The 17,915-nt window shown below is 57.0% G+C and overlaps 1 protein-coding gene across 6 annotated transcripts; it reads right to left on the reverse strand.

Moving 5' to 3' along the window:
* Positions 1–270: 270 nt before the first annotated feature.
* Positions 271–17,749, reverse strand: LOC103661014 (NAD-dependent protein deacetylase sirtuin-2). Of its 6 annotated transcripts, none has more exons than XM_008688680.2 (17): positions 17,629–17,749; positions 13,660–13,780; positions 13,432–13,480; positions 13,087–13,200; positions 10,704–10,745; positions 10,435–10,541; positions 10,258–10,314; positions 9,844–9,912; positions 4,614–4,743; positions 4,196–4,441; positions 2,831–2,890; positions 2,520–2,575; positions 2,286–2,362; positions 2,158–2,209; positions 1,343–1,413; positions 1,154–1,220; positions 271–1,034 (listed from the first exon to the last, which is right to left on the reverse strand). In XM_008688680.2, coding segments are annotated over exons 3-17 (1,305 nt in total). In that variant the 5' UTR covers positions 13,433–13,480; positions 13,660–13,780; positions 17,629–17,749; the 3' UTR covers positions 271–878. The 6 variants fall into 6 exon arrangements, with proteins under 6 accessions (XP_008686902.1, XP_008686901.1, XP_040489883.1 ...); XM_008688679.2 differs by lacking the exon at positions 13,660–13,780 and adding an exon at positions 16,701–16,747 and having other exon boundaries at positions 17,629–17,723; XM_040633949.1 differs by lacking the exon at positions 17,629–17,749 and adding an exon at positions 16,701–16,721.
* Between the last annotated feature and the right edge of the window lie 166 nt (positions 17,750–17,915).

Below are 17,915 nucleotides of genomic sequence, written 5' to 3' on the forward strand. Positions count from 1 at the left end.
GGGGGGGTAATCTGAAATCAACCTTCCTCTCTTTCGGGGGCTCGGGCCTTAGGTGACTGGGCTTTGGAGGAAGGAACTCTGGCAGTCTGGGAGTCCGGGGGCGGGGGGGGGGAAGAGCCGCGGGGCACTCTCGAAGCCCCCAGAGTCCCGTCAACACCCTTGGCTGTCTCTAGTAAGAGCCTGGAGGGGTTCTTGGTTCCCCTAGCCCCCTCCCTCCAGCTGCTTCCCTGTGTGCCCACAGAAAGGAACAGGGAGGCCAGACAGCTGATGGTTAGTTGTTTTTGTTTTTAATTTGTCTCCAATAAGCAACATTATGTGCCCCTCCCAGCAGGGGAAGCGGGTCCCAAGGGAAGGGGTCCAGCACCCTCTCTGGGGGTAGGAGGCACAGACTCGGGAGGCCTTCAGGCTCAGCTCCCCGCAGAGTGTGTTATGTTTGGAGGGCCCACACTCCACCCAGGGTACATTAGACTTGGCCAACTTGGCCACAGGCCCCTAGGAGCGGTAGAGAGCACGGGGGCGGGGGGCGGGGGGTGGCGGACCTGGGGAGCCCTGAGGAGGCCTGGGGCACCTGTCCAGAAGTTAGGAGTTTAGAGGCAGCCCTGGCCCTGGGAGCAGTTAGAGATTAGGGGAGGTTGACCCCCGTCCCCACGGGTAGTTAGAGACTGCGGGCTGTTACAAACGGGCTGCCCAGGCCTCGGCCCCTGGGTGCTGTTAGAGATTTGCCAGGGTCAGGGAGCTGGGACCCCAGTTTTGAGAGGGGGTGGTTAAGAGACTGGGGCAACGTTCTGAGCTCCCCAGACAAAAGCTGCAAGTTAGAGGGGCCAGGGCTGGCAGGGGCTCTGCTGTCCGCTGGGCGTCCTGCCCGGGAGCCACAGCTGTCACTGGGGCTTCTCTCCCTCCGTGCTCCTGGCCTCTTCCTTGGCAGGAGGTGGAGACTTCCTGGGGGAAGCGCAAGTGTTGGGGTTGGGGCTCCCTGACCCTGCCTGGGCATCTATGTTGGCATGCTCCTTCCGGACAAGGTCCTCCAGCTCCTTCTGCAGGGGACAAGTTCGCAGAGGTCAGAGGTCACCATGCACCATGGGGTCAGAGGACCCGTAGTGCAGGAGTCTAGGGATGGGGCTCCGGGTAGGCCAGGGTGGCCCAGACTCCTTACCTTCCAGCCGAGGAGGTCAGCAAGGGCCAGGCAGCCCTGGTCACAGTCACCCAGCCAGGCCACGTCCCTGTGGGTGGGAGAGCCAGAGCTCCCAGGCTTGTCCCAGGCCTCTTCCCGCTCTTCCCGGTCCGCGTGCCTTCACGCCCTCCCTCCCACCTCAGCTGTGACCCGCGCAGGCCCAGGACTCACCGGTAGGCCTTCTTGGAGTCGAAGTCCATGCCTCCTCCGAGGCCCATCATCATCCCCAGGAAAGGGTCAGTCTGTGGGGGAGAGGGGAGCTTAGAACACAGACCCTGGAGCCAAATGGCTTGGGTGTGTTCCTTGCTCTGTGACTTTGCTCAAGTGACCTGGCTTCCCGGAACCTCAGTTTCCTTATCTGTAGAGTGGGGACAATCACCAAACCGCACCTAGCATTGTACTTTCAGTGGGTGAATACTTAGAAAGTGCTTAGGGGGCGCCTGGCCGGCTCAGTTGGTACAGAGTGTGACTCTTAATCTCAGGGTCATGAGTTCAAGCCCCATGTTGGGTGTGGAGTCTACTTAAAATTAAAAAAAATACAAAATAAAATAAAGCAAACAAAAAAGGTGCTTAGAACAGCGTCTGGCACATGGAATGCTCAAGGAACCATCCCTCCCCAGGGTTGAGGGAGTGAGGCCACCTCGGGAAAAGAGCCAAAAGCAGGAGTGGGCGCCTCCCGACGCTGGGCTGCAGGCCCGGGTCTCGCTCGTCCCAATTCTTCCCTCGCACAAAGCACACCATTCCTGTGCGTGTCACTTTGAGCTGGGGTTCTGTTCCTTGCTCACAAGGGTCCCAGGTGACCCAGCGGCCTATAGAATCAGAGTCCAGGTGACCTGGAATCTGACCCCTCTGGATTCTAGAACTCCTGGTTCTGAGCTGGGGGGGGTCCCCACTTTCCTAGGAAGCCAGTGAAAGGGAATGTGGGACCCCTGTGAGGAGGAGGGGGAGGGAAAATCAGAGGGGGGCCCACATAAAAGCCAACTCACCTGCCCAGTCTTCTCCTTGTTGATGAGCAGACGCGGGGTGGAGAGGGGTGCCCTGGGGGATGGCGAGCTCAGTGGTGAGGACCTGGCCTGGCCAGCGCCCCGCCCCCCCGTCCCAACCCCCAACCTACTTGCTGATGAGGGAGGCGAAGGGCTGCACCTGCAGGGAGGTGCCCATGATGATGAGGAGATCCACCTTCAGGAAGTCCTATGAACGGGGGCGGCTGGGTGAGGGCTCCAGAGGCTCGGCGGGGGCTGGGCTGCCTCCCCCCACACCCCAGCCGCAGCTAGTTGGGGAAGCCACCTGCCCCCCCGCAGGGCCCTGGCTGCCCCCACGTGGGGAAGCGCAGTGCAGGGCGACTTACTGACTGCATGCAGGAGAAGAACCTCGCTGGGAGGTTCTCACCGAAGAACACGATGTCTGAGACAGATGGACAGACAGACACAGAGACAGAAAGAGAAGGTGAAACGGGAGGCAGAGGCAGGGTCACAGAGAGAGAGGCCAGGCAGGAGCAGAAGGCAGACCCGAGGGCTGGGGTGGGAGCCATGGTGCAGTGGGGACAGATCCGGGGCACTGTCAGGGAGGGAGGGTGGCCTCCCTGGGAAAGGGCTTGTGGAGGGGTCGGGGGGTCCCAGCCCAAATCCATCTGGGTTGGTCCCTGGCCCTGAGGCTCACCAGGCTTCACCACGCTGTGGCATTTCTCACACTTGGGAGTCACCTCGGAGAAGATCTTCTCTGGGCGTGGGGAAGGGGAAGGGAGAGAAGGAGGTAAGCGACTCGGGGCTGGGGTCTGGGGCTGCAGCCAGCCTTCACTGTCCACAAACACACCTCAGTCGCTGGAGAGCCTCCTGGGATGTTTGCCCTGCTCACCCTTCTTAGAGAGCTGCCCCCCCATCTCCCCCCATCCCCTAGGATTCCAGGGGTGGCTCCGAGCGCCAGGGTGCGGCTATTGCCTTAAAGAAAAACCACGGAACAGATGAAGGAGCAGACGCTTGCCCTTTGCAGGGGCACCTGGATCCCACCAACTCCCGACCTGGGCAATAAAGCTCTCCCAGCGGGTCTGGGGGGGCAGCTCTATTTTTGTCCTGGGTGAGAGGTCTGGTGAGTCCCAGGCCTGGTGACCAAGAGAGGGGAGACTATGGAAACGATCCTGGGATGGGGATACACCCTCAGGCCCAGCTGCTTCCCACCCTCGGGTTCTGGGACAGACACCTCCACACACACACACACACAATGTGCGCACACACAATCCAGCCTTATGACAATCATGCTCCTTATTACTCACTGATTAAGGAGGCCTGAGAAGCATTCTGTCATTTGCAACCAACCCACAAAACCCTAGCTTATTTGTTCGACTAGTCCTTCATTCCTTCGACACACATTTACAGAGCCCCATTGTGAGGTCTGTAACGCACTTGAAAACATTTCGGCATTGACAGCGTAAGATGTGGGGGCTGCGTGTGCTATCGCTGTACGTGACATGTAAGGGGTGGCATTCACTGTCCACTACCCCAGCTGCACGCACTTGAGCTATTCTGGAAGCCTTGCCCCAGCGGCAGTCAGCTGGCATCCTAGCAGAAAGGCTACCCTCCAGAGGCCCAGCCACAAATGCCGCAGCTGTCCCTGTCTCACAAGGACACCAGAGGCTTTGTGAAGTCAGCATAAAGAATGTCACAAATGGCTTGCGAGGGGTGAAGTGCGTGGCTTCTGGGCAGCACAAAGGATGTCAGACAAGGCTCTCACTGGCATTCGAGAAATGTGGACTGGCTGACGTTTCCCCTCCCCCCTTTACTGGACACTCTGCCCTTCCGTGAACTGGGACGCTGACTTTAACAAGCCCTGTTGTGTGCACCCCTAGGGACAGCCCCAGCCCTTGTCCCTAACCAGGCCTGTGTCCAGCTTCACATTCCACGGAACCTGACTCACGGGTCATTGGACCCTGGGCCGCTAGCCCAGTCCTGTCCAGTATGGTGGTCCCGGCCACGTGTGGCTTTTAACATCTAAATTACTAAAAATGATGTAAAATTACAAATTCGGAACCTTGGTACCACTGTTCACATCGGCGGGTGCCTGAGGGCCACATGTGGCGGTGGCCGCTGTACTGGACAGCGCACACATGGATTCGAATGTCGTTGCGTTTGCGCTCATGGGCCCCTCGCAGGACGAAGAGCTGGGGCCTCACGACTTCACAGAACAGACCGCGTGACCATCTGGCGGCTTCTGTGCCAACACGCGGCTCTGCGCGTGGCTGAATTGGGCGTGGAGCTTGCTTCCGTCGTAACCCGCCTGTGAGGTGGTGTTGGGAGCAACGAAACCCCACTGCCGCCTCAGATCTCGGGGGGCTGCTGCTACCTGCTAAAACAGCCCCAGGTGCCCACCGCACGGAGCCCCTGTTCTTGGCGCTGAGGAGCAGGCAGCGGGCAGGAGGCCGGGCCTCGTGGAGGCCCTCCCGCCTCACCTTTCATCCAGCTGAGCGTGTACTCCCGTCGGCAGAGGGGGCTGGTGCAGTGCGAGGTGTGGAAGGTGCCGTGGGCCTCCACCAGGTCCTCGCTCTCCAGCCCTGCTACTCGCTCCAGCGTGTCTATGTTCTGCAGGGAGAGACGGAGGGAAGCGGCTCAGGAGTGAGACACACCTGCCTCGAGAGCAGAAGGCAGAGCCGGACGCCGCAAAGAGAAGCAAATGGGACCGAGGGAGAAGGAAGGGAAGAGAAGCAAGGGGCAGGGTGTGCCTGTAAACTCCTCTGCTTGTTCTCGGGGGGCCGCCGAAGTGTAAAAGTTGCAGATGCTTAAAGATGGGGCCCAAATTCATACGTCTGTGAGCCCAGGCCCACTGCCACCATCAGCCCAGACGGAGTGTTTCTGCACAGTGAGGCCACTTTGTTTCCATTTTCAGAAAATTTGTTTTTGTTAGGACCACACGACATTAGTGCCACTGCCAGAAATGTGTTGGCATTGATGGACAAGCCTACAATGGCTCTGTTGTAAACAGAGCGCCCTCAGATGTGGCGTCCTTGTGCAGTACCCAACCTGCACAGCTGTATGTGGCAGCCCTGGCTGAGCAGTAACAGAAATCAGTGAATCGGGAGGGTTTATTTGGTTTTAATCACTGTTTTCCTAATCAGCAATCGGGTTTCTCACTGTGGTCTGTTTCACAGACGGCACATTAACTGGCATTCTTTTAAAACATGGATATACTCCTCATTAAACCAGCAAGACTATTCTTCCCTTCCACATAGACATATGTGCTCTCTCATTTTTCTTCAAGCACGCAGCCCCTCGGGAGCAGCTTTTCTTTGCCCGTGAGGAATGCTGCAGAGGCAGGTGCTGACAGAGCCCGCAGCACACGGCCAGATGCCACCCCAAGACGGCCGGTCACGTGCTGCCCACAGCTGACCCGGCACCGTCTCCCCGAGACTCCATGCACAACCAAAAGGGTTCTCTTCAAGGGCAGACGGCCCCAACCACTCTCTCCGCTCCCTGCCAGCAACCAGCTCGTTCCCCAAACGTGCAGACAAGAGCCACTGTTTCCAGGCTCTCCGCAGCTTTTCCCCTCCCCCCGCATTAGTTTTGCCTTTGTTACTTGACTCAGTCTATGGCCTCCCTCACACGCGAGTAAGCGGTGTGCGCGCAAATAATTAAATAGCGTGTAAAAGAACTTCTGTCAGCACCTGCCTCTGTTGTTCTGAGCCACTTCTGATAGAGAAACCCCCCATGAGAAAAGAATGGGGCTGTCCTATATGTCCTGATATTGAAGGGATCCCTCCGGAGGTTAAAGGCACAGGAGAACAAAGGCTGTAGGAAAACTATATATGAAGGTGGGCATTTGTTTGCCTCAGTATAGAATATTTTTTTTTAAAGATTTTATTTATTTATTTGACAGAGATAGAGACAGCCAGCGATAGAGGGAACACAAGCAGGGGGAGTGGGAGAGGAAGAAGCAGGCTCATAGCGGAGGAGCCTGATGTGAGGCTTGATCCCATAATGCCGGGATCACGCCCTGAGCCAAAGGCAGACGCTTAACCGCTGTGCCACCCAGGCGCCCCCAGTACAGAATATTTTTAAAGATGATCCAAGGGGCGCCTGGGTGGCTCATGGGTTAAGCGTCTGCCTTCGGCTCAGGTCGTGATCCCAGCGCCCTGGGATCGAGTCCCACATCAGACTCCCTGCTCAGCGGGGAGCCTGCTTCTCCCTCACTCTCTGCAGTTCCTCCTGCTCGAGCTGTCAAATAAATACATAAAATCTTAAAAAAATAATAAAGGTGATAGGAGAAGCCAGCAACAGCAGTGGTTGCTAGGGAGGGAAGCTGGGGAGTACGGCCCCAGGACGCCCTCTCCTAAAGGACCGGTGGTGATGAACGCCTGATGGTATACAGCCAGTGACATGTGGCCTGGGTGTGGGGCAGCAAGCAGGGCACGGTGAGGGTGGGAAGCGGCTATCCCACTCCAGCCCAGCGCTCACCGCCCCGCCCCACTGCCTGGGGAGAAGGGGGCAGCCAGCTCTTCTCAATCTGCAGAAAGAGCCTGAAGTCCGGATTTTCAACTGAAATCTCGCTTTTTCAACCTTGGCTCCCTTTTTGTTTCAAAACACTGTGTCCCCCTGATGGACACAAAGGCAACAGCAGCTCTGAAAAAGCATGAAGTTGGGGGCGCCTGGCTGGTTCCCTCAGTGGAGCGTGTGACTGCTGATCTTGCGGTTGGGAGTTCGAGTCCCACGTTGGGTGAAGAGATTACTTATGAATAAAATCTTAAGAAGAGGGGCGCCTGGGTGGCTCAGTTGTTAAGCGTCTGCCTTCGGCTCAGGGCCTGATTCCAGGGTCCTGGGATCGAGCCCCACATCAGGCTCCTCCGCTAGGAGCCTGCTTCTTCCTCTCCCACTCCCCCTGCTTGTGTTCCCTCTCTCGCTGGCTGTCTCTCTCTCTCTCTCTGTCAGGTAGGTAAATAAAATCTTTAAAAAAAAAAAATCTTAAGAAGGAAGGAAGGAAGGGCGGGCAGGAAGCTGCTATGTGGGTGTGGATGTGGGGGGGTCTTCCATACAGGAAGCTAAGTGAGGGAAAGCCAAGTACAAGCCTTTTGTGTAGGGTAAATGCCATGAATATATTTAAAGGGACTATAAGCTGCTTTGCTGTGGAGATCACAGGGCCTTGAGCGAACAGGGCAACTGCTCTCGGGTTTGAATGGAGACTTGTATCTGGAGATGAAAAGAGCTACCATACATAGCTCCAAAAGTGCAACATCATCACAATCCGGAAAGAGGCGAAGACAGTGTGTTCCAGAAAACTGGGTCAGTGACTCAAGAAGTGGCTGAGGTTGACGGAGAGGCTGTGACAAGTTTGAAGAAAACAAAACAAAACGGTCTCTTGAAACGCGAGAGTGGAACATTTGGTTTTTTTTTTCCACGTTTGTCTGTTTTCTGTAATCGGCCGTTTTGCTGATGTTTGTACAGTTAAATCCACGCGGTCACTATGGCCGGTAGGGGAGACGCGCCTGCACCTTTCCCACGGACCCTGGAGCGAGCAGCCCGCCCACTCCGCCTCCCAAGCAGATTCGGAACCGCATGCTTCTCCCCTCATCAAGCCCCGCCCTGGGCCAGCCTCCATCCTCATCTACTCCTACTGTCACAGCAGCCTCCTCCTCAGTCTCTGCACCCCCTCCTCACTGCCCCCAGTTGCCCCTGACATGCAGCCAGATAGGGACCCCTGGGTCAGGTCATGTCCCACCCGGCTCGGAGCCCTCCTGTGGCTCCCTCTCACTCAGCCCTTCCTGTGGCCCCAAGATCCCACATGGTCGGCTCTGGCCCCTCCCTGAGCTCGCCTCCTCCGTTCTCTCCCACTGTCCTCTCTGCTCACTAGGATCCAGCTTCTCGAACATGCCAAATACAGTCGCACACCTCAGGACCTTTGCCCTGGCGGTTCCCTTTGCCTGGAACACACTCTCCCCCAGATGATCCCGTGGCTCCCTCCCTTCCTCCCTAAAAGTCTCTGTCTAAATGCATCCTTCCCAGTGAGGCCTTCCTTGGTATCTGTTGACAACAGCACTCCCCCCGCAACACTTCTAATTCCCTTTCCAGCTTAATCGTGCTCCACAGACGTCAGGACACCCTAGCTGTGCTTCCCTCCTGTCCTGTCCACTGTCTCTCCCCACAGCAGACTGTCAGCTCTAGGAGGGCAGGGACATGGCTGCCAGCAAGGAGGACCTGGCGCGGGGTCTGCACTCCATAACACTCGGGACAGAAGATGACGACGCAGGGCCGTGGTGCGGATTTCATGAAATCATGCACAGGGGACCCCTTGGCTTGGAGTGAGCTGTTTGTATCATGTCTGAGCCACGTCCCATGGGTAAAATGGGCTCTGGGAAGAAAGGTCAGCTTTATCCTGGGCGGGGACTCCTCCTTTCCCAGCTGTCCTTTCCCAGGCTGCCACTGCCAGTCCCAGGGAGGAGGAGCTCCTGTCCCCGGTTGAGAAATCTGGACTTAAAAGAAATTCATCCTCCCCCTGGTGGCAGCTTCCCAGGCTGGCAGGCTCCAAATTGCCAGGTGTGGGAAGAAAATATTAGCACGCCCATTTATAGTCAAGTATTCTCTCTCTCTTTTATAATTTTGGGTTCTGAGGTATCATTTTTGTAAAAGATTGATTCATTTATTTTAGAGAGAGAGAGAGAGTGAGCGAGCACACAGGGAGGGGAAGGGCAGAGGCAGACGGAGAGAAAGAATCTCGAGCCGACTGTCCTCTGAGCGCGGAGCCTGACGCAGGGCTGGATCTCACGACCCCGAGATCATGCCCTGAGCCGAAATCAAGAGTCGGGCCCTCGGGGCGCCTGGGTGGCACAGCGGTTAAGCGTCTGCCTTCGGCTCAGGGCGTGATCCCGGCGTTATGGGATCGAGCCCCACATCAGGCTCCTCCGCTATGAGCCTGCTTCTTCCTCTCCCACTCCCCCTGCTGTGTTCCCTCTCTCACTGGCTGTCTCTATCTCTGTCAAATGAATAAATGAATAAAATCTTTAAAAAAAAAAAAAAAAGAGTCGGGCCCTCAACCGACTGAGCCACCCAGGTGCCCCTGAGGGATCATTTATAGCCCGATATCGCTGTCACTGACCCTGTGTAATTTCAATACGTACTCACACGCATTCGTAAAACATATACTCATAAAACAAAGGCAGGGGAGCAGACGGTGTTTACAGTGAGGGGTGCGACGTGCCAAAAACGTCTTGCTGGCTAGTCCAGAAGCCCACGGCGTGAGCCGTCCTTGCCAGAGAGCCCCCGGGCAAGGCCCTCCGCTGGGCACCTGACACGCAGGAGCCACGGCCCACGGCACAGGCGGGGCCTTTGTGCAGATTCTAAAAAGACACCCCTTCCTTAAGACTCGCCGTCTGCCAGGCGGAAAGCGGTCACAGCGTAGGGACTTGGTCAGATCCAGCCACTCCGCGGCCATCTGCTGAGAACCCTGACCAAACAGGGACTCCAACGCCGCCAATGGTGGCCCCTCAGACGTGAGGTCCTTTCCCGCCGCGCACGGGATGGTGCTGAGAGGAGCTCCCTGCCCCGTCCCCACACACCTGAAGGGCAAAGCTGTTCTGGCCGCTGCTTTACAGAAGGGGAAACTGAGGCTGAGGGGGGCAGGTCACGCGGCAAAGTCAGCAGCCCGCGGCCAGCCGGCCCTCTTCCCCGCCCCCCGGCAGCGCCCACGGCCCCTACCTGCGTGTAGCAGCGCAGCAGCAGTCCCTTCTCCTTCAGCAGGCGGATGAAGTAGTGACAGACCGTCGGCTGCAGGGGGGCAAGCGGGATGATGCCAATCGTGACAGGGCCCGTCTGCCACACATCGCCGCGTGCCAGGAACTGTTCCAGGCACTCTGGCCGTCTTACCTCAGGGAGTCGTCACACTGGCCTTGGGGGCATCACTATGCCTGCTTCCCCATTTCACAGATGGGGAAACTGAGGCTGAAGGTCACAAGAGCAGGCAACGAGGGACCAGGGGGTAGACCCTGGCAGCCTGGAGCCCATGTCCTTAATGACCACGTGACATTTGTCTGCAGGGCCCCAGGGGAAGCCTTTCCCATGCCTGCTGTCCCCCAAGCTTTCCTGTCCCCGCCTCCGGGAAAAAGAGCTCACCTTAAACTGCCCAGGATAGAGTTCCTTGGCGAGAGCAAAGAAGGGCTCTGGGTGTTTCTGTGGGAGAGAGAACCGGAGGGCAGAGGGGCACCCAGATGCCCCTGGTGAGTTGAGAGCTGGAGTCAGGCGATCCCATCCCCTCATCATTACAGACATTCCTGCCTGGGGAGCCCATACCTTGAAGTAGCCAATCTCAAAGATGGCCTCCGGGTAGGGAAGACGGTACTTCTCTAGGTTGGCGTAGAGGCCCGTGGATGGGGAGCGGAAGTCAGGGATGCCGGCGGCTGGGGGAGGAGGGGCGGGGAGCAATGCGTCAGGGACCTCGGCCCCATCTATACTCCATCAACTGCCCCCCACCGAGGGCCCAGACGTGGCTCCCCCCAATCCCCGGAAGGGGGTCTCCCAACGTGGCAGTGGCTACTGGGGCGGGGCGGAGTGGCACTTACACGTGGAGATCCCGGCTCCCACCAAACAGATGACCCTGCGACCTGGAGGAGAGGAGTTTCTGCATCACGTGACAGTACACTCAGCCCCAGAAGAACAGCACCCATCACAGCCCCGAACGCTGTTTCCTCAGTGCCAGGCCCCATGGCTGGCCTTTCAGATGCATGCATGGTCTTCCCAATCATCTCAAGGTGGGCGGTGTTAACAGCCACACTTTACAGATGAGGAAACCAAGGCTCAGACAGAGGAAGGATCACACAGTCAACTGGTGACAGAGCCAGCGTGGGGACGAGGAATCTACTGTTTCAAATTATATCAACTTGGACAGATTCGAGAAAAGGCCACTTGGAGAGACGTTTCCCCTCCTTACTAGATCTAAAAAAAAAAAAAAAAAAAAGCATGAGCTCTTAGTGAGAAGGCTGGGGGCAGCGGTGGGGGTCCCCCCAGAAGAGCTACAGGTTATTGTAAAAATCTCTGGCCACGCCTCACCTTTTGGACACAATCTTGAATGACCATCTATTTCTAGCATGTTCCTTCAGCATATTCCTTTCGTCTATAATCAAACACATATCAGCCACCAGAAGTCTGACAGTTTTCTGGGGAAGACCAAAGTTTGCCCCTCTTGGGCCTCAGCCAGTGAGCAGCAGGTCGCTAAGGGGGTTTCAGATGCTGGCTCTCCTGCTCACCAGTGGGGTGGGGGAGGGGACCTTGGTTCAGACCTCCCCTCTAGGCTTCAGCTTCCTGCTGTCAAATGGGCACAATTACAGTGCTGACGTCACGGGGCTGTGGAGAGAGTGAATTCATCTGTGCAGAGCTTAGATTGGGGCCTGGCGCTGAGCAAACACCATGTATGTGTCTGCTGTTATTCTCTGAGGCATGGACCTCTTGAGACCCAGGATTTGCACGCGTATAAGCACTTCGTTCCCCCGCTTTCTCCTGGCTTTCAGAAAAGAAGATGGGAAGGTGTGATAGGAGTTGAATCATTTCACAAACACATGGGGCCGTGCAGAAATAGCCTCATTGCCCCATCAGCTGCTGGCGGGACCCTGGCATCTGCCCATCAGCTGATGGCCAGGCGCAAGTGTGCGGCCCGTGAACCGGGGACCTCTGGGGTGTCCTGTGTGAAGGAGGACAGCAAGGGAGACGAAGCCCTTGGCTTTGTCTCAGGGAGGCCATCGGACCAGGCCCAGCTGGACCTCCCTGGGGCCACGTGGGAGGGAGCACATACTCTGGATTCAGGGGAGGTCCTGACTGCCTCTTGCCAGCTGTGCGACCCTGCACCGAGTCACAACCTCTCTGTGCCTGCGCGTCCTCCTCTGTCCAGATCACTCCTATAGGGACCTCACAGGTACAATGTGAAGATCAAAAGAGAGGACACCTATCAAGAGCCTAGCCGCGTGCCTGGCAAATGGTGAGGGCTCAGTTAACTGTTCTTCGCTGTGCCCCTCACAGGCAGCCTCATGAGCCACCTGTCCCAAAACCCAAGTGCGGGAGGACGGAAGGAACCAGAGCTTTGTGGCCATCGCCTGTGTTCTCTTTGGGGAGGAGATGTCTGCACACAGTTGCCCGGCCCGGCCCGGCAGAGGGAGGCTCAGGGCAGCAAGCCTGGACGCCTGAGCAGGGAGCCGGCAGCAGCTGGAGGACAGGGAAACGGGAGAAGACGTCCTCAACAAAAGGCTGTTCAGGACCCTCAAAGGGTCGATTGTTCTAGTCGAGGACTGCCGAGGGCCCGGTTTCTCAGACTCTGGTGACCTCAAGTTACAGCAAGAAATCGAAATGACATGGTGACCTAGTGAAGAGGCACCGACATAGCACCCCGGAACACACTTCCTGTAATAGTCATCCCAGGACACAAGGCTCGAGCTCTGCTCCTGCCCTCTTCCCGGCATTTCCGGCTCTAGTCAAGTGTTGCACCCCTAAGGACCCTAGGGGGTAATTACTATTGGTACGGTCTTCAGTCTGTCAAACAGCCTGGCCAATCAGCAATGGAGGGCGTGACCCACGTCTGGCCAATCAGAGACATGATGATTGGTTTGCGGTAGGCATGTGACCCAACCTGGCCCCATTGGGAGCCCATCTCTGCCCTTTCCCTTCAACCCCTGGAAGGAGGTACTAGGCTGGTGGAACTGGCACCTGGTACTGCCAGGAGCCCCCTCTACCTTCACACAGAAATGCAGCGCCTGAGGGGGTTAAGATTCTTGACAACACGAAAGCCTCTGAATCCAGCCATGCTTAATGCCGGATTTTCGTTAGAGAGTCAATACTCCCTTTTTGGCCTAAGCTGGTTGGAGTTGGGTTTCTTGTTACTTGGAAGCGAAAGGTGGGGCTGAGAAGTCACTCGGGGCCAGGAGTGGGCAAGTGGCGCAAAGCAGGGCGAGGACTTACAGCGCTCGCTCTGCATATAGCGGGTCACCCCTTCCAGGGTCAGTTCATCCAGCAGACGCTCCTTCTGGGTGCCCAGGCCCAGTGTCTGGGAGAAGAAATTCCGCAGGAAGTCCACTGGCCAAAAGGCAGAGAGAGAACAGCAGGGTGGGCGTTCAGTCGGGGTGCACAGGGGCCCCAGCCAGCCCTGGGATCCCCCACCCTCCCACAACCAGGGACCTCTAGGCACTGGCATGGCACCCAATATTGCATACTTTGAATGTCACCCTCAGTGGAGGGGAGGGGTAGCAACTACATCCCTGCCCTAAACAGCTCCCCCAGAACCCCACTCCCAGTGAAGATACTCACTCTCTGCTTCTCCGCCAGCCGCTCCTTCCTCAGTGTCTGAATCTGAGTCCTGGAAGGGGTAGGGGTGGGGTGACCAGGCCCCAGAAGTGGGGTTAGGGAGGGAGGAGGGGGGAGGGTGGCACCCGGGTTTGGGGGGAAAGGCTCTGGCTGGGAGTGGGCCCAAGGAAGAGAGGGGCGGCCGGGGGTGAGCGTGCGTGGGCTCTGGGGTGGGCTGCATGGGTGGGACACCTGGTCCTGCTGCTCCCGAGGAGCATGAGTTCTTTGCGGTTCTGAGTCTGACGCTCCTCATCTTGGAAATGTCAGAGGAAGTGGTGCTGCCTCAGAGGGCTACCTGACATGAAGCATTAACCTATGGGAACCATCGGGGTAAGCGTGCAGGAAGTGCTGACACTGCCCGGTGCCCCACGTCCTTGCCTGGCATCCCCGCCTATCCCCTGTAGCGTGGGCCTGCCCCCCTCCTCACCAAAGTCACTCCTGCGAACAATGCCAGTGGAAACGCCTAGTCTTCACCCTGGGGCCATCAGCCCTCCTGTCTGAAGCCTCGGACTCCATCTTTCCAACCCCTCCGCGTCATTATCTACTCCTCCCCTCAGCCAGGCTCCCAGACTGCAGGTCTGAGACTCTGTCCTGGGCCCCCCTACTTCCTCTCTCCACCTTTCCTGGGAGAGTTGCCTCATCTGTGCCAATGGTCTTGGCCTAGGCATTGATAATGCCACCCCCTAGTTCCCAGATCCGGGGTTCCCTCAGCCTCCTGGATGCCTTCCAAAGTAAGTGACCCCTGGCCTTCCTCACCCACCACATCTCAAACTGGCCTTAGCATCTCTCCTAAACCTGCCCCTCCTGCTAGGCCCATCTCAGTGTGGCTTCTGTCCCCCAGTCTTTATCTCCCTCACCTGCCCTCCCGCCATTATGCGTCCCCTCCCAAGGGCTCTACATGGTCCAGCCTGTCCTCCCTCTGTGGGCCCTGTCCTGGCCTCCTCCCTAAGCTCCCAGCCTCAGCCTCCACCTCTGATGGACTCTACTGCCCTCTGGGTGATGCCCTGGCAGTGTCAGCCCACCCCGCCCTCTGCTCCAAGGGCCCCTCTCGCTGGCTTCTCCAGTCTAACCATCTAATCACCAACAGGTATGGATGGAGTCGCCATGATGTCAGCTCCAAGATGGCGAGGATTTTTCGTGTTTACTAGTGGACACCTAGCACCGAGAACAGGGTCTGGCCCCTGGCAGGAGCTCCAGAATTATCCACCACTGAACGAATGGGTACTTGCTATGCGCTGCACCAGGGCTGGGCCCTGCAATGGACCTCACAAAAACACATTCTGACCAATGCGCTCTCCTGCTTAAAGCCCCTCCGATGACCCCCTCCCCCATCATTCTCTGTTCTGGTTTCAAGCCTTTTTGAATAGGAAGGGCCCTTCCAAACATATTTAAATTTTTTTTATTGCTTTTCCATAAGCTTTGCAAAAACTTTGACCATGAGACCAGGTGTGACTTGAGGTGCTGGCCTCTAGCTTCCTCACCCACCCCGTCAAAATAACCACTATTAACAGTACAGTGGTAATGACTCTACATTTTTTCTCTTGGGGCGCCTGGGTGGCTCAGTTGGTTAAGCTTCTGCCTTCAGCTCGGGTCATGATCTAAGGGTCCTGGGACTGAGCCCCACATCAGACTCCCTGCTCAGTGGGGAGTCTGCTTCTCCCTCTCCCCCTGCTCCTGCTTGAGCGCATTCTCTTTCTCTCTCTCTCTCTTTCTCTCTCTCTCTCATGCTCCCTAATAAATAAATGAAATCTTTAAAAAAGCTTTAAATTTTTTTTCTCCGCACATAAAACTCATTCATTTTCCAGAAATGGGTCATGCCACGATACAACACTGCACCTTGCGTTTTCTGCAGAACAATACACTACAGATGCACCTCTCCTTTAAAAAAGCTACATAGTGTTGCATTGTAAGGATGAGCCATAGTTCATTTAACCCGCCTACTGACAGCCACTTGGGCTGTTTCCAGTGTTGCCCTATCACAGACAATGCTGCAATTTACATCCTCGACTCTCTCTTTCTGGGACTGAGGATCCCTTTTTAATGTTAAACCTTTCTCGGTGACAGTGGCTGGGCCCCGGGAGCCAGGCTAGGGAGAAGGCCCAGACTGACAGGAAGCTTTCAGACCCTCCGCATGGCCCCTGGCATGCATCTGTAAGGTGCATTCATCTCAGCTTCTGCGCTGTCCTACATCTGCACAGCGATCTCTGGGGGGTTGGCATTCTTTCAGGCTGCAGACAGTGAGGCTCTGTGGCAGGACTCGAGGGCCCTGCCCAGCATGTGGGAGCAACTTGGCCTAAGGGGGAGCTAGGGGTGCTGGGGCGCCTTCAAGTCTCTATGAGGCGCCTGGCTACCTCTTCCTGAAGTTTCTAGAAGGCAACCTGCAGGGTGTCGTGGGTTGCAAAGCAGTCCCTGCTCTTCTAGCGGGGGGGGCGGGGGGGGCAGAGGACAAGTTACGTAACAGCTCTGCCTCAGATTCCTCGTCTGTAAAATGGCCCCAGTAGGCCTTGCCCCCCCCCCCAAGAGATTCTGGGAAGATGAAATGAAATGATGTACACAGAGGCCTGAGCAGAGTACCTGGCTGGAATAAGTACTCAATAAATGCTAACCTCGGCTACAATTAGCTAACCACCCCCAGCCACCGGCTACTGACCACATCACACCCTTCGTGCCCCCCAGTCTTTGCACAAGCTGTACACTCTGTGTGGAACGCCATTTCTCACCCCGCCTAAGAAAATTCTAAGTCACTCTTCACTTACTGTGAGGAGTCTGCACCTCAATCTGACTCCTAGGCTAGCCTATGGATTCGCCAAGGGAACGGACCGGCTGGAGTGTCTGTGACCCCACAGAGTTTACTCTGCCTTGAGCTACTCTCATAATCACTCTGGAGGGTCATTTCTAATCACTTGTCCATGAGATCTGTGCGTTCAGGGACCAAATCCGATGCCCGTCTCTTCCATGCCCAGTATCAATGAGGTTCAGAAAGGAGAGGGGGAGGGAGCAAGGAAACAGAAAAGTTTGGGAGAGCAGGCCTGGAGTTGAGGCTGCACACCTTTCTCTGACAGTCCCCAGAATCCACCATTCCCCAGGAGGCTGAACCAGGAGTTGGGGCAAGGGTCTGGGGCAGTGAGCTGAGGGCCCTGGGGTAACTCTCTCCCCTCTGTCACCTCCCCCCAGTGTGGGGTGCGGGAACAAGTCCATCTCTCTCCTTCCCTCCACCCTTCCCCAAATCTCACCTGGGCCTCCTGCACCTTCCCTGCCTGGGTCTCCAGAGGGTCAGAGGCTGGGGGAGGAGGGGGAGCAGACGTGGTTACAGCGGGGGGCATGGTTAAGTGGGACTGAAAGGCTTCAAAGCAAAGGGGCAGGGGGCAAGAAGACCCATCAAGCTAATTACAGTGGGGTGGGAGGTGGGGGTAAAAGTGGAGTAGAGGGAGGGAGGGGATGGGGAAAAGCAGACCTTATTAGAGTAGACAGTGTTGTCAGGAGAAGTGCTTAGCGAGGGACAAGGAGGCTGGGGCGGGAAGGTTTAGGAGAGGGAGGAGAAAGCAAAAACATACAGGGCATGGAGGAAGACTTAGAAGCGAAGAAAGAAATAGTAGTGTGTGTGTGTGTGTGTGTGTGTGCGCGCGCGCGTGCGCGCGTGTGTGCAGGAAGGGTTAGGTTCACTAACAGAGGGAAGTTCAAAAATGAACAGAGGAGATAAGAAAATACTCTGAGTAGAGACGGGTTTAGAAGAGGAGATGCAGTGGGGATGGCATGGTTAGGAGGGGCACAGGAACTAGAGATAAGAGGTAGAAGGGGGCACCAGGGGTCCCCTAGCATCCTACAGTTCCCCCTAACAACCAGGTACCCTTAGCAACCGGGTCAGCGGCAACCTAAGTCCTTAGCAACGAGGGTCCTCAGCAACCAAGGTGCGAAAAACACGCGATCATTAGGAACTTGGGGGACATGGCAAACGGACCCTTAAAAGCTCGCGACCCAGAAACCCACCAACCTAGCAAGATGGATCACTTAGCAATGACCCCCACTCCCGCCCCGAATCCCACTCCCCACCATGCAGCCCCACTCTCCAGCCCCACCATGCCCGTCCTCGGGCCCCGGGGCCTGCAGCCCTCAGTCAGGCCCCGGCGCGGCCCGACCCTCCCACCGGAGCCCCCGACTCACGGTCCGGCTCGGCCATGGGCGCGGGGCGGGGGCCCTCGGGGCTGTCACCGACTGCTCTGTCCCGTGACGGCACCGGAAACAGGAGGGGGCAGAGATAGGGCAAAGAACTACAACTCCCAGCAGTCATCGAGGATGCATACAGGCTTTCTCACAGCGCCCGGCGAGCGACGCTCTTAGGTTAGGAGGACACGCGAGTGCCGGACTACGAGTCCCAGAGTGCTCCGAGCAGGCAGCCATGTTGGTAAAGGGCGGCCGGAAAATGTGGGAATGGGTAGAGAGCCGCAGTC

The sequence above is a fragment of the Ursus maritimus genome, unplaced genomic scaffold (assembly GCF_017311325.1).
Source record: "Ursus maritimus isolate PB19 unplaced genomic scaffold, ASM1731132v1 scaffold_19, whole genome shotgun sequence".
Classification (NCBI taxonomy): Eukaryota; Metazoa; Chordata; class Mammalia; order Carnivora; family Ursidae; genus Ursus; species Ursus maritimus.

Bases quoted from the DNA above. Each gene is read 5' to 3' on its own strand.
- LOC103661014 (XM_008688679.2), bottom strand. The intron at 2,210-2,285 runs GTAGGTTGGGGG...GCCATCCCCCAG, and splicing joins TTCGCCTCCCTCATCAGCAA to GGCACCCCTCTCCACCCCGC. The intron at 1,221-1,342 runs GTGAGTCCTGGG...TCCCACCCACAG, and splicing joins GACTCCAAGAAGGCCTACCG to GGACGTGGCCTGGCTGGGTG.